This window comes from Vulpes vulpes, chromosome 12 (assembly GCF_048418805.1).
Source record: "Vulpes vulpes isolate BD-2025 chromosome 12, VulVul3, whole genome shotgun sequence".
NCBI classification, from domain to species: domain Eukaryota; kingdom Metazoa; phylum Chordata; class Mammalia; order Carnivora; family Canidae; genus Vulpes; species Vulpes vulpes.
This window is the reverse complement of record NC_132791.1, coordinates 182551812-182569506: the sequence shown is the minus strand read 5'-3', so window position 1 is coordinate 182569506 and position 17695 is coordinate 182551812. Positions and strand designations below refer to the sequence as shown.

Genomic DNA, 17695 nt, shown 5'->3' with positions numbered 1-17695 from the left:
CAACCACTGAGCTACGCAGGTGCCCCTAAACTTCTCTGTTAATACATTTGAAAAGTAAGGAATATTTTGGGAAGGTATATTAGGTGCAGTAATTTCTGTGGCAGATGCTTTGAAAATAAAGCATGGTCCTGCTTTTCTCACTTTTTTCCCCCTCCTTTTTAAGAGCAAGAATAACTTTCTCAGGAATCTCCAGCACACCTCTCCTTGTGGTATCATTGGCCAGAATAAGGTTAAATACTGTTTAAGTTACCTCATTGACCTGGCCTGAAAGATTCAGTTACCCATAGACCAGTCAGGTGCACATACCATTTGGAAGAAGGCCAGTCCCCCAAACTGACTGGAGGGGCAGGAGAATACACAGAATGATGTTGGGAAGTCACCTTCAGGGACCATTCCAGAAAGAAATGTTCTGGGTGAGATCTTGAGTTCTTGGTGGCTGAGGAGGAGACTGCGAATGTCAGAGCCTGAAGGGTCAGCAGAGGAGATGAGTGACATTGTCAAGAGGCAAGAGGGCCAAGGGGATGACATGAACTTGTGATACTTTGGGATGGAGGCAAAGTGATGGGTGAGAACTGAGGGTATGAGGCCCCCAAACTACATCTAAAAACATCGAGATAGATCCTAGAAATAATTTGAAACAGATTGTGAAGATTTCTTTTCCTAGCTAAGCACATATGTATTCTTTACAGAAGAATATAGCATTTCCCCTTGATTATAATAAAACTAATATGTGTTCATGGTAGAAAATACAGACAATGCAGAAAAGGACTTAGAAAAAATGGCAGTGTTGTTGTGACCAGTTTATCAGTTTGTTCTATTTCCACTCTGTGGGTGTGGCCGCATGTATATCTGTAATGTTTTATGTGCTGTTGTGGTTGGAGCTTTGCAGTCTAAATTGGGCAGGCTAGGAGCGCCTGGGTGGCTCAGTCAGTTAAGCATCTGCCTTTAGCTCAGGTCATGATCCCAGGGTCCTGGGATCAAGCCCCACATCGGGCTCCCTGCTCAGGGGGGGGAGTCTGCCTCTACCCTGCTCATGCTCTTGCTCGCTTACTCTCAAATAAATAAAATCTTAAAAAAATAAATTGGGGAACGCCTGGGTGGCTCAGTGGTTAAGCATCTGCCTTTGGCTCAGGGCGTGATCCTGGAGTCCTGGGATCGAGTCCCACATCGGGCTCCCTGCTTGGAGCTTGCTTCTTCCTCTATGACTCTGCCTCCCCCCCCCCCCCCATGAATAAATAAATAAAATCTTAAAAAAATAAATAAATTAGGCAGGCTAGGAAGTAAGAATTGGAGGGACTTGTGTTTAGGGACATGTGAGAGGTTTAGGAAGACTTCTGGAGAAGAGGGGATATGTGCTGCCTTGGAAGGTAGGGTTTGCTTTGGCAGGTGGAGGTAGAGCAGAGAAGGCTCAGGCTTGCCTAGTGCACAGTGAGATCAGTGTGGCTGCAGCATCAGTCATGGGTGAGGGTAGGGGGGAAGGGGAATAAGGCTGGAGGAAGTAAGGGGGTTTGTATTATGGAGGGCCTCGAATACGATAAAAGACTAGCTGTATTCTGCTAGCAGCGGGGATTTGAGAGTTTTGAACTGATGCCTGTCCAACTTAACGACTAATACCATAACAGTCTCACTTTTCCTCTGGCAAGGACAGGACCTGTCCTGCCCCGGGTCCCAGGTTCATGGTTTTGTGAGGCACGTCCCCTTCCGACCTTCCTCTAATGTGGTGCACTGCCACCTGCCGTCCCTGTCGGGTAGTGCAGCCTCCTTGGGAAGCCCTGCCTCTCCAGTGTGCCTGGCATGTAAGGTTTAATTCCTGCAAGGTAAACCCAGCAGAATGTCTTCCATTTGTATTCATTTTCATAACACACATTTGGAGAATAAAATATTTAAGTTCCAAAGTTCTTTTATTTAGATCAGATCAACCCAAAGGTATATTTTGCTGTATCATATACTAAGAGGTACATTTTATATATATTTATATATATATATTTTAAAGATTTAGTTTATTTATTCATAGAGTCACACAGAGAGAGGGTCAGAGACACAGACAGAGGGAGAAGCAGGCTCCATGCAGGAAGCCTGAAGTGGGACTCAATCCTGGGTCTCCAGGATCACACCCCAGGCTACAGGCGGCGCTAAACCACTATGCCACTGGGGCTGCCCTTATTTTTAAGATTTTATTCATGAGAGGCACAGGGAGAGAGGCAGAGGCATAGGCAGAGGAAGAAGCAGGCTCCCCATGGGACTCGATCCCAAGACCCGGGGATCACGACTGAGCCAAAGGCAGATGCTCAACCACTGAGCCACCGAGGGATCCCAACATTTTATATATTTAGGAGAAAATTCTGTAATGGAGACTTCTTTTAGCAAGACATATATTGCTGGTATTTTGTGTCAGGATGTTATTCAATTTATTGTTCATTTTTACTTGGGCTTTGGCTCTCATTTCTAGGTTTTTAAGCCTATGGCTGATGCTGCTGTGAAGATTGTAGAGAAAAATGGCTTCAGTGATAAAATTAAGATTATCAACAAGCATTCCACTGAGGTGACCGTAGGGCCAGGTAAGATTAACACATAGTGTTTTTGAAAGCTTTACTTATTCTCGAAGGAGAGAAGAAAAGGTTTATTCTGATTACGTGGAATAAATGTTTTCAGGTAATCTCAGAAAAACGGAGTCTCTCTATGTGGTCCTAAGATAAGCACTTTGCTTCTTTGCTAGTTAAATCAGCAGTGAGTAAATCAGAGCTAATTATGTTCAACAGTGGTAGTACAAATGAAACTTCCTTTTGCTTTAAGCACGTTCGAATTCTTATGTGACCTAGCTCTCTGAGTTTTCAATTTCATCAGGTGGAAATGAAACTAAGTAGATGACAGAAAGAGATTTGCTTAGTGCTAACATCCTACTATAGCATCCAACATGATATTTGCCTGTATGGCAAAGTCCCTCCAGGTTTTGAGAATATTTTTTATAGTCTAGGTGTTTGAATCAGACTTCTAAAATGTTCACATGCCACTGATACCTGGGGAGCACAGTGGAAAGATTTGCAAAAGAAACTTCTGGAATGTGGATATCATCAGAGTTTTTAAAAATGCAGTATTTTAGAAGGAAGCATGTATATATAAAAAAGGTCAACATTTTTGTTCCACTTAATTAAAAAAATGCTTTTAATGGAGGAACTGAAACATGCACAAAGAAGGGATTAGTGTCCCCTTTATTTTTGAAACATAATGCAAAAGAGTATAAAAATTATTATCCCACTTTCTAATCAGTGCTATTCAGATAAATTTTCATAAAATGAGTGCATCTGGGGTTGCCTGGCTGGCTCAGTCGGTTAAGCATCTGCCTTCAACTCGGGTCATGATCCCAGGGTCCTGGGATCGAGCCCCCCAAGTCTGGTTCCCTGTTTGTGGAGAACTGTTTCTCCCTCCCCTCCATGCTCATGCTCTCTGGCTCTCTCTCTCTCTCTCTTTTTTTTTTTTAAGATTTTATTTACTTATTCATGAGAGACACAGAGAGAGAGGCAGAGGCAGAGGCAGAGGGAGAAGCAGGCTCCATGCACGGAGCCTGACATGGGACTCGATCCTGGGTCCCCAGGATCACGCCCTGGGCCAAAGGCAGGTGCTAAACCGCTGAGCCACCCAGGGATCGCCCCTCTCTCTTTTAAGTAAATAAAATCTTTTTTAAAAAGGCATCTCTCTTAAGTATATAGGTTCATGAGTTTGGACAAATGTAAACACACTTGGGACCTCTTTTGTAATCAAGATTGTAGAATGTCTTTATCATGTACAAAGAGATTCCTCATGATGCTTTACAGCCGGTTGCCTCCATATTGCTGACTGTAGACACCCACTGATCTGCTTTCTTCAATACATATTAGATCTCCCTTTTCTAGAATTTTGAATAAGTGAAATTATCCATGGGTACTCTTTTTTTTTTTAATTTTTTTTTAATTTTTATTTTTTAATTTATGATAGTCGCACAGAGAGAGAGAGAGAGAGAGAGGCAGAAACACAGGCAGAGGGAGAAGCAGGCTCCATGCACCGGGAGCCCGATGTGGGATTCGATCCCGGGTCTCCAGGATCGCGCCCTGGGCCAAAGGCAGGCGCCAAACCGCTGCGCCACCCAGGGATCCCCATGGGTACTCTTTTGTGCCTGCTTTCTTTTCTGTATTATAATGCTTTTGGGTTTCATCCACATATTGTGGATCAAGAGTTCGTTCTCTTCTGTTGCATTTGTGTGTATACCTTCATTCATCCCTTCAGCTACTGATGGACATGGATAGCTTCATGGTTAGGTCTTTATTTATTTATTCATGAGAGACACAGAGAGAGAGGCAGAGTCACAGAGGGAGAAGCAAACTCCATGCAGGAAGCCCGATGTGGGACTCAACCCAGGAATCTAGTAATTTTTATTTGGATGCAGTGTATATTGGGAGTTTTGCATTGCTGAGAATCAGAGTTTATTGTCTTCCTTTAAAAACTTTGTTTGCCGGGTCACCTGAGTGGCTCAGTGGTTGAGTGCCTGCTTTTGGCTCAGGCAGGTCATGATCCTGGGGTCCTGGGATTGAGTCCTGCATCAGGCTCTCCCTGTGCCTATGTCTCTGCATCTCTCTCTCTCTGTCTCTCATGAATGAATGAATGAATGAATGAATGAATGAATGAATGAATAAATAATCTTTAAAAAAGAAAAACTTTGTTTGCCATGTAATTGGGCTACTGGCAAATCATTTTGATCTTCTCAGGGGTTGTGTTTTTTTGTTTGTTTTATTTTGTTTTATGAGATAGAATCCCAGGACGAAGCCTGATGTGGGACTCAGTCTCACAACCCTGAGATCATGACCTGAGCCAAAATCAAGAGTTGGATGCTTAACCTCCTGAGCCACCCTTTCAGGGCTTGTTTTTAAATTTTGTTGGAACAGGGTTTGAATAGCTTTAAGTTGGGGCATTCTGCATCAGGCTGTGCTGGGTGTGGAGCTTGCTTAGGATTCTCTCTCTCTCTCCTTCTCTACCTCCCTCCCTCCCACTACCCTATTTGCCCCAACTCTCAAAAAAAAAAAAAAAAAAAAAGCTTTAAGACAGGGTTTTTTGTTTTGTTTTGTTTTTTGTTTTTTTTAAGATTTTATTTATTTGAGAGAGAAAGGGAGGGCACAGGGAGAGTGAAAGGGAGAAGCAGACTCCCCTCTGAGCAGAGAGTCCGATGTGAGGGCTTGATCCCAGGCCCCTGAGATCATGACCTGAGCTGAAGGCAGATACTTAACTGGATGAGACCCCCAGGTGCCCCTTAAAGATTTTATTTTTGAAGATTTTAATTTTTTTCTCTTCACCCAAGATGGGCCTCAAACTCACAACCCCAAGATCAAGAGTTGCATGCTCCACTGACTGAGCCAGCCTAAGTGCCCCTAAGTGAGGGTTTCTCAACAGTGACATTGTTTACATTTTGGGCTTGGTAATTCTTTGTTGGAAGGAGCTGTCCTGTGTATTGTAGTATGTTTATTTCTGGCTTCTAACCAGTAGAAGCCAGTATAGCACCTAGTGCCCCCTTCCCCTCCATCATTTTGTGCCAACCAAAAATGTCTCCAGACATTGCCAAATGTCCTGGGGGTGAGGACAAAATCACTCCCTGTTGAAAACCATTGTTCCAAGACTACATGGGTCATACTAGTACAGCATGGCTTTTCTGGGATCTCTGGGTGCTGGTTGATTGGAACTACTAGAATGTTTCCCAGTCCTCTGTGAGCTCTGGAAATTGTTTGGTTTCTATCTACATGGTATGGTCATCCTTTGTCTGGCTTTCTACAGTCTTGTCTTCTGTGTGTGTGAGTATATTCAACAAGAAGTTTCATGGGAGCTCTGCAGATTTCTGAAGCCCCTTTTCTGTGTAACATCCTCTCTGGTACCTCCCCTACAAATCCCAGCCACCTGCACTCCCTCAACTCCAGTTGCTATCGCCTTACCTCAGCAAGACTGCTACATTCCACTTGGTCTCTTGCTCCCTATAGCAGCCTGGAAAGTACTTACTGGCAGAAAGCCAGAGCAGTTGTAGGGGTCACTCTGTTTCTCTTCTTGGGGAACAAATTGCATTTCCTCTTGTTCAACATCTGAAAAAACTTGTTTCATGTATTTTGGCTGGTTTTCTCGTTGATTACAATGAATGGGTAAGTCTGATCCCAGTTATGTTATAGCTAACTTAGGGAGAAGCGTTCTTCCCATCTAGTAGTGTGGCAGAGACCCAGGAGGCACTGGGGTAATCACTCTCCTCAGGCTCCCACTGTACCTTCTCCATTCACACTCAATATGCTAGATGCCTGGCTCTCAGGAGTGTTTGTTGAGATTCAGGTGATCATAAAGCTGTTTATTTGAAGCAAATTAGACAATCATTTAAGTTACATAATTGGCTTAATAATTATTCAGGAGGTAAAATTGGCAGGGCTTGGTGACGGTGTAGGGTGACAGAGAAGGAGGAATCAAGAATTCAGCTAATGTTTGCTGACTATTCCTGGGTGCTAGACGTTGTTCTAGGCATTGGGGTAAAATGGTGAGCAGAGCAGGCGGGGGCCCTGCTCTCCTGGAGCTGGCGAATGATGCCCAGGTTTCAGGACTCTGTGATTGGTGGTGCCATCCACTGAGGCAGAGGCATCAGAGGAAGAAGCAGATATGTAGGGGTGAGGTGCAGTTTGGGACAGAGTATTTCTGTTTGAGTTTGGCGTGATATCAGAGGGTGGGCTCTGTGCCAAGAAATAGATATTTCTTGTAAGTCTCCTTTCACGGCTTTCTGCCATTGAGCACAAGGGTACTCTTGAAAGTGGACAGTTTTTTACCTTTGCTGCCATAACCACACTACCTGGAGTAGATCTCATTACCCTTGTTTTACAGCTGAGATGACTGATGATCAGCACTAAGAGTTCAAGGCTAGGCAGTGGGCCCCAGGCTCAGGTCTCCATGACTTAAGGTTCAACCTCTCTGTACTGCAGCCTCCTTTGAGTCTCCTCAATGCTTCTCTTTCCTTGTGTTATCCACTTGACTTGTTTTCTTTGTAGGGAAGATCAGTGGGCTTTGTCAGATTGGAATTTGTGCACCATTAGGAGGGTTTATAGTTAATTCTCTATGATGAATAGCCCCTTCCAAAGTTTATTTTATCTGTTGGCTCATTAATCAAAAAAAATTTTTTTTGAAGATTTTATTTATTCATGAGAGACACAGTGAGAGAGAGGCAGAGACATAGGCAGAGAGAGAAGCAGGTTCATACAGGGAGCCCGATGCAGGATTTGATCCTGGGACCCCAGGATCATGCCCTAGGCGGAAGGCAGTTGTTCAACCGCTGAGCCACCCAGGCGTCCTGGCTCATTAAAAATTGTAATTGTAGAAGTAATATTACATTGCAGAAGTTCAGGAAACAGAGTCAGCCAAAAGACCTGCTCTCTTCTTACTATCCCAAAACAACTGTTATTTGGGAGGGTTGTTTGGTAGCAAGAAACTAGCTTAATTAGGGGGGTTTAGTGTAAGGAACTAGTGATGCTGAATCCTGGGTTTCATGGCATCACTGGAATTCTGCAGCCTCTCTTGTTTTGGTTTTCTCTCCCTTTGTGCAGCCTAGAATTATTTGAAGTACTGGAGTTCAGTTTTTGCATTTTTTTTAAGGATTTTATTTATTTATTCATGAGAGGCAGAGACATAGGCAGACGCTCCCATGGGGAGCCTGATGCAGGACTCAATCCCAGGACTTTGGGATCACAACCTGAGCCAAAGGCACATGCTCAACCGCTGAACCACCCAGGCATCCCCAGTTTTTGCTTTTAAAATCATTTTTGGTAATACGTTAGTAGTTGAATTGTTAATTTGTAGCTCTCCAGTTGCTAATAAGAATGAAACATTTTCCAGATATTTGATTGATTAATTTTTCTGTTTTGAATTTTCTATTTGCATTTTTGTCTGATTTTCTTCTTGAATGCTTTAGTTTTCTTATCAGTTCTGTGAGTCCCTTGCAATATTAAGCATACAGAAAAATTGTTAAGAGTGATATGGCAAATACCTGCATTCTCTTAACCAAGATTTACCAGTTGCTAGTATTTTGATGTGTTATATGTATATCAAAATGGGTTTTTTGGTGAGCCATTAGAAAGTTAATTGCATGACATTTCTAGTTACTTGGATATATCTGTATGTGCTTTCAGTGTAATATTCTGTTAACCTTTTATCTTCCACGTATTTGCTGTAAATATTTTTTCTTATTGATTGTTTGCTTCTGGCTCTGTTTCCTTGTATTTCTCAGATGGTGACATGCCATGCCGTGCCAATATCCTGATCACGGAGCTGTTTGACACAGAACTGATTGGAGAGGGAGCACTGCCCTCCTATGAGCATGCACACAGACATCTTGTGCAGGTACAGGTAACCAGGGCCTCCCCTAGGTACATTGTTGTGATCTCAGCTGGCTCACACAGGTCTGTTTGATGCCCCATGCTCTGCACAACCTGAACCCTCCATCCTTCTCTGTATACCCTAGGCTATGCTTGATTTCTGTGAGACTCTGGTTCTCCTTAATTAGGACTTCCGGGTCTCTTATCAAGTCTTTGTAGGCTAGAGCTGAAAGGCAAGAAACTGTCTTCAGATTCAGTTCTCTTCAGCAAAGATTCTTTGAATGTCACCTGTGTATAAAGTGTTCCAGCATCCAGGGAGAATTATAAGACAACCTTCTTGTTTCTTAGACCCATACTGATCAGTGATGGTGTGGACCTGATGGGCCAATTAGAGAGGCAGACAGAAGCACCACTCACATATGTTTTCTGACTGGCAGATGAGGTCAGGGATCAGGAGATGAGGGCATATGTAGAGAGGCTGGAACTTGGAGAGGCACCGAGGAGAGGGAAAGGTATCCCAGGTAGTGGACCTGTTTTTTTGGTACGTCGTGGGAACATGCCCCAGGTCAGTTTCTGAGGTAATGGTGGAAAGTAGGGGAGAGGGTGGAAGGCCTTGAATGCCAAGCCATTCTAGGCAGAAGAATTTGGGTACTGATAATCTTTGACCGTTTTTTTTTAGGAAGGGAGAGGCTTGCTGACAGTGTTCTTTAGGAGATGTTGGTCTTGCTTTTTTATGGACGTAAACATCCCCAGAGGCAAAGGCCAGCGGGAGGATAGGAGTGTCTGTTTCTTTTGCTGCCACCTGTCCTGTGGGCACCATCTAGGTGAGCCTGCAACTGTCCCAGACTAGGACCCATTTTTTGGAGATTTTTGGTGTGCCCGGAGTGAAGAAGGTGGCTCCTTCCAGAGCAATTGGGGCCACTTTCCATGTTACACGGTAAGCCTGAGATGGTGATTGTTCCGCAGGTCCTCATACTGTGTGAGATGTCTCTTAGCCTCTAAAATGTAAAATCTTCTTCTAGTAACTTGGGTAGTAATTATTTCTGTTTCTCCACATTAAAACCATCAACTAGATGAATCCCTGAAATAGAGAACAAGGATATTTAAAATTACATTAGTGTTGGCTAATTGGTCTTTCTCTAATTCATCTAATAGTTAAGAAGGTGTGCAGGCAGCTGTCCACAGTTTCCTTTCTCAGCTGGTCTGAGTAGCCATGTGTCCCTTGTCTGTTCTAATCATTGTCTCCATCTGCCCACCTTGTGTCTGAGCTTGGAAGAGTTATGGCTTTACACAAAAGCTTCCGTTGCCTTGTCTCCTCTTCCTGCCTTATTGGAGGTCATGTAAACAGGATGCTGGCATGTCTGACAGGTAGTCCATGTAGTGATGAGTGACCCCGTGATTGGTCTGAGAAGATAAATATATTGAGCACCTTCATTTTGCCAGGCCCTTTTTTGAGTGCCAGGAATATGAAGGTGAGCTCCCACACAGGCAGGTATGTGAGCAAGTTATCACAGTATAGTTGGAGGTTATGCCCAGATGGTGGTCAGTGGGGTAAGAACCTGCCCGTTGTGGGAGGGGAAAATGGGGAGCATCAAGGAAGATGAAGCTTGAGCTAAGTGTCTTGAGGAGTAATCAAGTGTTGGCCTGGCACGTGAGGGTGTTCTCAATAGAGGAGATCAGCACAAAGATGGGAGGATGAGCTGGTATGGTGTGAGTTGTTGGCATTGTGGGTGGTATGGGAAGTGGGGTTAGGGCTCAGGTTGGGGAGCTGGGCAGGACTAGACTGAGATGGGTCACTGTGTTGCAGAAGGCAGTATAGTACCACAAGGAAGGTTTTAAGCAGGGGATTGACATTGGATTCACTTAGGCAGGCATGTGGAGAGCATTTGGGGTGCAAGATCAGGGACAGGAAGACTGGTGAGAAGGTGGTAGGAGTCATCCAGGCTCTGGAGTTGAGATGGGTCTCAGCTGAGACCAGAGAAATGGTCATGGAGAGGTAGACTTGCCGAGGAGGAAGGTGCTCAAGGACTTGGTAATTCCTTAGATGTGGAGGCATTGAGGATGATGCCAGGGTTTGGGGCTTGGGTGACTGGATTGGATGGTGGTGCTCCCTATTGAATGAGAAGGTGGGAGGAAGACCAGGCTTGGGAAGGAAGAGGAGAGGTAAAGATGATTTGTTTGGTTTAGACAGAGTTTGAGCTATCTGAGGGTCAGACAAATAGGACCAAGAGGCTTTTGGCTCCATGGTATTTGGTAAATGAAGATGGACTGAGGTCTGTCAGGGGAGAGTATATGGAAAGAGAGAAAGGTGGGCCGGACCAGGACTCTGGGGGAGTCCTCTCTGTGAAGGGTGGGTAGCGGAAGCACAGCCTTGTGAAGCAGCCAAAGGGAGAGAACCATAACTTCTCATCCAGAGCCATGCCTGGAGACATTTTTTGGGTCACAGCTGAGAGGGGGACGCTATTGGCATATTGTGGATAGAGGCCAGGGACATTAATGAACAAAATATGATGTACAAAACAGCCCCACAGCAAAGGATCATCTGACCCAAGATGTCTCTAGTACTGAGGCATGGAAACCCCGTGCCTGTCATTTCCCTGCAGGAGTAGCTGTGAGTATCCTCTTCATGGCTGGGGCCAGGTGCCTGGTGTGCAGAGGCTGTTGGGTGAAAGGATGAGGTAGGAGGGAAACTGGATGAGGCCCTGCGGCCAGAACCAAACGAGGACAGTGGTTGGCAGTGCCCTGTGAAGCCAGGATGTCAGGTTACCTGAGGGTGGACATTTATCCATCAGGCTATGGATAAATAAAAAGATTCTGGTGTCTCGGTGAGAGTTGTGCTGAAGAGAAGCTCAGAGCCCAGTGCCAGAATCACTGCTTAGCAAGACTTGGACTCTTTCTTCAAAGTTGGTGTGGGAGTTAAGCAGCATGATGACAATTAAGGATTATTTTTGGAGTATTTAAGAGTGTCAGGTAGTTAGGAACTTATCTGACATAAATCATTTTAGGCATCATGTGTATTTTTGAAACCTGGTCCTTTTTTTTCTTCCTCAAGCACATTAGGCCAAAAACAGTTCACTGTCCTGACAGTGGTAAGGCATTAGATGCTACTAAGCCAACCTGATATTAAGGAACAAACCTCTTTTGATCACTGAGAATTGCTGTGGGTTTATTTTATATATACTGGTTTATTTTTTTATTCTTTTTTTTTTTTTTTTTTTTTTTTTTTAACATAGGAAAACTGTGAAGCAGTGCCTCACAGAGCAACTGTCTACGCTCAGCTGGTGGAGTCCAGGAGGATGTGGTCATGGAATAGGCTCTTTCCTGTCCATGTCCAGACCATCCATGGAGAGCAGGTCATAGTTCCCCCCTCGGAGCTGGAGAGGTGCCCTGGTGCACCCTCTGTCTATGACATTCAACTGAACCAGGTGTCATCCACTGACTTCACCGTCCTCAGTGATGTGCTTCCTATGTTCAGGTACCAAAGAGCCGCCCCAGGCCATGGTGCTTTGAGATATTTGGTGGAATTGGGATCTTTAGAAGTTCTTTATGAGTGAAAAGGAAATCTAGCTGATATCACCTGCTTCTGAAGGCAGGAGTCTGTTGCAAACAAGTCTCATTGCTGGTGATATCATCTTAAAAGCTAAAAAAATGGAGTGCATGAGCTTGAAATATGTTTAAGTTGCTGCATCTTCTTCCACAGTGTGGACTTTAGCAAGCAAGTCAGTAGCTCTGCAGCCTGCCACAGCCGGCAGTTTGAACCCCTGGCATCTGGCCGAGCTCAGGTGGTTCTCTCCTGGTGGGATATTGAAATGGACCCCGAGGGGAAGATCAAGTGCACTATGGCCCCCTTCTGGGCACAGTCAGACCCAGAGGAGCTCCAGGTAAGAGGCAGGAGTTGAGCATGTTTTTATGTAAATCAGGAAACTTGTCCACTTTAGGTTGTGGAAAAGTAGCATGTTGAACCCTAAATTCATAGGAGTTTAGAGACAGAAGGACTGTGTCAGGATTAATGTCAGAGAAGGGTTTTTTGTTTTTTTTTTTAAATTTAGAGAGAATAGGGAAAAAGGGGCAGAGAGAGAGGAGGAGAGCAGACTCCACACTGAGTGTGGAGCCTGACACAGGCAGTCTCACAACCCCAAGATCATGCTCTGAGCCGAAATCAAGAGTCGGATGCTCAGCTGACTGAACTACCGAGGTGCCCCTGTCAGAGAAGAGTTACAAAACAAGAACAACAAAAAGACAAGGCTACCTATCCTAAGATACAAGACAGACCTCTCCGCTGAGTTCAGGCGCAGCACTAGCAGACATGGGGTCACAGGAAAGCTTTGGTGTGCTGGCTTTCCCTTGCACAGCCAATCTCAGAGCCCCTACACTTTGCCCCCAGGTAATCCCAGGAGGCCTCAGATCAGCCTGGAATGGAGGACTACAGTTTGTCTACAGCTTCATTTTCCATGACTTCAAAATGTTTCCAGCTTAATAGTGGGTGGAGGATATGAACTAGGAAAAGATGACTGTTTTAACATGTGAACAGTTGTTCGGCCTCACTTATAAGAGCACTGCAATTGTAAACTACAGTGAGACATTATTTTCCACCTGTTAGTGATAAAGTTCAGAAAGTTTGGTGATGTGCTCTGGGTGAAGCTGTGGGGGAAAGTAGGCCAACGAGCATCAGATCTTCCATGGAATGCAGGGAGGCTCAATCCATCACCATGGGAAGGGACACCACTTCTAGACATTTAGGCTCTGGGTAGATTGGCATATGCATATAATAGTGTGTCAGGATATTCACTGCAGCCCTGACTTAGTAAAAAAAAAAAAAAAAAAAAAAGCCTAGAATAACCTAGAGGCCACCAGTAGGGGACTAAGTCTCTTGTGCTATATCCATTCAGGAGGGTGAGGCAGATCCCTGATAGAGAGCAATCTCCAGGATGGTCATTAAGTGAAACAAAAGCAGCGGTGCGGAACAGTGTGTGGCATGACAACATTAGTATTTTTAAAGATGAGAATATATGCGTTCCCGAGTTTACGTGTGTGGTAGGTGTGTTTAAGAATATCTTTGGAAGGGGATCCCTGGGTGGCGCAGCAGTTTAGCGCCTGCCTTTGGCCCAGGGCGCGATCCTGGAGACCCGGGATCGAATCCCACGTCGGGCTCCCCGTGCATGGAGCCTTCTTCTCCCTCTGCTTCTCCCTCTACCTGTGTCTCTGCCTCTCTCTCTCTGTCTCTGTGTGTGTGTGTGTGTGTGTGTGTGTGTGTGTGTGACTATCATAAATTTAAAAAAAATTAAAAAAAATATCTTTGGAAGAAGTCACAGAAATTGGTAAAAGTGGTTGCTTCTGGGAAAGGGGCTGAAGGTTAGGGGTGGAAAGTAAACTTATTTTTCACTCCACCACCCTTTTATATCTTTTGAATTTTAACTCATGTGCATGTGTTGTCTCCTTCCTCTACACACACTCAAAGGAGAGAAAGTGGGAAAGGTACTTCAGGGCTGAGGAGTCAAACTTTCCTTCTAATGAGGGAGCAGAAGGCAGACTGAGAACAAAACACAAGCTGACACTTCACAATCCCTCCCACCGCCCACCCCCAGGTGGGATATGTGTGACATTCCTCAGCACTCCTGGCTACCCTAAAGCTGAGGGAAGGAAAAATAAGTGGTTAACTAATAGAGATCACGGTCCTGCAGGATGAGAGTCTCCCTCTCATCCCTCTCCCACAAAGCGTCTTAGTGATTTACAAGAGGAAAACATTCTTTCTTTTTTTTTTTTTTGAGGAAAGCATTCTTATCAATAAAAACATTTTTATCACTAACCTAAATTCCAGAAAGAAACTCCCAGCTGTCTAATGTTAATGCTTTACTAGAGGGAAAAACAACCTCAACTTGGCAGTGGTGAGGCCCCCAGTATCTTGTAGGCCCTTGTTAGCATATATAAGTTCTTTTGAAACCTCTCTTTTTCCTTACCTCCCCCAACTCCCAAGTATGTAATCAGCCACCCCTCACATCCCTAGTGCAGCAGCTCTTTCTGCCCACAGGTCCTGTCACCGTGCTCTAATAAAACCACCGTTTCACACCGAGGATGTCTCAAGAATTCTTTCTTGGCCATTGGCCTTGGACCTCACCAACGTCACCAACATTTCCAAAAAAAAAAAAAAAAAAAAAAAGCATCACTTCTCTATGTGGGAGGCCTTGGGCACCATTCTCTCTGTATTCTGTTGTCCTGTTACTTGTTTGGGCCCTGGGTTTATCTTGATTGCTGGCCTGCTGATTCTAGGTGTACACAGGATGACATCAGTGGGATGGCCTTCGCTGCTCTCCTGCTCTCCCAAGTTACTGCTTAGGCCAGAGAGTCATGACTGCTGCAGGATTGCAGTTGGTTTCCCCCACCCTTGAGCATGTGAGGTCCCCCCATTTCCCCTCTACTTTCCAGTTGCCTGGCCCTCTTCAGGCTATGTGAGTATTTGGGGGCCAGAAGGGGTGATCAGAATTCACCCACAGAATTGAGATAGACACTGGGCTGCTTTCTTCCTCTGTCGGAGTGTGATGGACACAAAATTAGCATAAGAATATAGAATGCTAATACTTCATTTACCTATCTTCACTGTGCTACTCTGTATTTTCTCCTCCAATCTTCTTACAAGAGGTGCTGGGTAACCACATAATGCCCAAACTGAGACTGAGGCCAGACCCAGTGATTGGAGCAGGGCCTCATGTCCAAGCAGTAGTGCTGGATGTTTGTCCCAGGTCTTCTGTGAGGTGTGTATCCTTCGTTTACTAGTGGTGACTTATGGATTGTTAGAAATTTGAAGAGCTACTAATGGATCTCCCTCATGACTTCACTAAACTGCTCGTGGGCTGAAATACATTCAGTCTCTCACCTTGGCCAGTAGGTTCTGTCAACAGCCCTTTAGGGTCAGGACCTAGAAGGACACAATGGTCAGGGAGTGTTATGGGAGCCCGGGAGGGGTTGGTGAAGACTTCTCGTCTTTGGGTCAATTTGCATAGTAAGGAATGAACAACAGGTTTCAGAGAGTCTATTTTTCCCTCCTTGTTAGTGTTTACTTTTTTTTTTTTTAAGATTTTATTTATTTATTCATGACAGACACAGAGAAAGAAGCAGAGACACAGGCAGAGGGAGAAGCAGGCTCCATGCAGGGAGCCCGATGTGGGACTCAATCCTGGGTCTCCAGGATCACACCCTGGGCTGAAGGCAGCACTAAACCACTGGGCCACAAACACTGTTTGTGTTTACTTTTTCTACTGTGTCTAGTTATACCATTTTCTAGCTTTTATGTTCAAGTAGACATTTTAGATACCTGGGTATGTCATTCACCTGCCTTTCGGTTAAATTCAAATCTGGGTAGGGCAGAATGTGTTCCTGAGAAGCGGGCTGGTGTCAGCTCTGTTTGCATCTGCACCCAGTGGTGCTTTGGAGTCTCCCAGGGACCAAGTTTTTCTTAGTTCCTGCCGACGACAGAGAATGAGCGAGCACATACTTAATCAGAATTGAGCCAGGCACCTACTTTTTTAGGATAGTTCTTTCTTTTTTAAAGAGAGGCTTAAAAAATGGAAAAATAACAAGAGGCTTAAGGATGATGAGAGTAATAAACCTCCTTATGTAAAACAAAAATGAATCCAAAGTTACTCGGGGTCCTATCACTGCAGAGAACGTCCTTCTTTTGATCTCTTTCCATATGCACAAGTATTGTCGGTGTCAATTCCTGTGTTTTTGTGCTGCATCGGTCTTCAGTTACCATTTTTAGTGCTGCTGATACCCTGTATAAAGGCCTGTAGGTCCATTTCTGAGCTGCCTGACATTTGGGTTGGTGCTGGTTTTAGTAAGGCTGTTCATATGTAGCTTTTTTTCTTCATTTTTTCTTAGCAAAGTATCCTGTGTGGGGGGTTTATAGTGTTGAAAAGGAACAACATAGCTTATTAAAGGTTGATTCTGTATCATCATAAAGTATGTTTCACAAGTTAGAGTATTCCAGGCCTTTTAAAAACTATATTGTTTTAAACATGGGGCTTGAAACTCACGACTCTGAGATCAGGACTGGAGCTGAGATCAAGAGTTGGAGGCTTAACGGACTGAGCCACCTAGGTGCCTCTAAAAACTATTTAATTCAAAAGAATAAACAGAACAAAACCTTTCTGTACTATTTTCCCCACTTTTTATTTTGTAAATTCTAAATCCAGAATAAATGAAAATAAACACTGATATGCCCTTTACCTAGAATTACCAGTTGTTAACATTTGCTTTCTCTCTCTGCCTCCATTTTCCCTCTCTTCTTCCCTTCATTGCATGTACACACACACACACGTGTGAGGTAGAGGCGTGCACATGAACACATGCACATGGGACAGAGACTGGAGTCCCCTCTCCTGAGCCCCTCTTGAATATTGCTGTCTTGGGCTACATTTATCCTTCTAAAGCCAGCAGTGTTCCAGCAAGCTTTCTGGCCATTAGCCTCTCTGACTTGAGAATTTTCTTTATTTCTTTGACAAGAGTAGGCATCTGTAGTCCATGGCCTGGTCTCCCTGCAAGTGGATTTTTGGCTTGGATTTTGACTCTTGGATTAGAAATGTTGCTTTTTGGGGGGACAGCTGATTCTTTCTTCCCTTTTTCAGTGGCGGGACCACTGGATGCAGTGTGTGTACTTCCTGCCACAAGAAGAGCCCGTTGTCCAAGGCTCAAGCCTCTGCCTGGTAGCCCACCACGATGACTATTGTGTATGGTACAGCCTCCAGAGGACCAGGTATGCCCTGAATCTTAGTGTGGGTAGCGTGCACTGGGCTGGTGTCATTGTGCACTTATATAAGTTCACCTTAGAAACCCTGCAGAGGCTCAAGTGGGCAGGTTTGCGTCTGAACAGAATAAAATAAGAGCAAATGTTTGTGACTGAATGTGTTAGCATCCACTGTCATGTACTCAGAAGAGGCTGCCCCAGGTGTAGGGCCCCCATTTGGAAGAGACATAAATGAGAAATCTTGAATTGGGGGGGCCCTCCAACCTGTAATGCCCATCTAAAGCCAGTTCCTAGACTCATGCCCTCTAGAGGATGTGCATATGCTCATGATGGCCCATATGTTTGACCTGGGAAGACCCCTGTGCCATGCCTTCATGCCTGCCAGTTCCTAAAAGATCATGCTCATGATATGTGTCTATCTGTTCATTTCCTGGCCCAGTCCTGAAAAGAATGGGGGAGTCTACCCAGCACGCCCTGTGTGCGACTGCCAAGCTCACCTGCTCTGGAACCGGCCTCGGTTTGGAGAGATCAATGATCAGGACAGAACTGATCAGTATGTCCAGGCCCTGAGAACAGTAAGTGTCCAGCCTCTCAGGTGGTT

At 44.7% G+C, this 17695-nt stretch overlaps 1 protein-coding gene across 6 annotated transcripts in view; it reads left to right on the top strand.

The window, feature by feature from the left end:
* PRMT7 (protein arginine methyltransferase 7) overlaps nt 1-17695 on the top strand; it is a 45322-nt gene that overhangs the window by 16523 nt on the left and 11104 nt on the right. For all 6 annotated transcript variants that reach the window (XM_072731634.1, XM_026011555.2, XM_072731633.1 and 3 more), the window contains exons 5-10: nt 2450-2558; nt 8267-8379; nt 11588-11829; nt 12055-12235; nt 16976-17103; nt 17534-17669. In XM_072731634.1, the coding sequence (XP_072587735.1) occupies nt 2450-2558; nt 8267-8379; nt 11588-11829; nt 12055-12235; nt 16976-17103; nt 17534-17669 (909 nt within the window). The remainder of the gene's footprint in view (nt 1-2449; nt 2559-8266; nt 8380-11587; nt 11830-12054; nt 12236-16975; nt 17104-17533; nt 17670-17695) is intronic.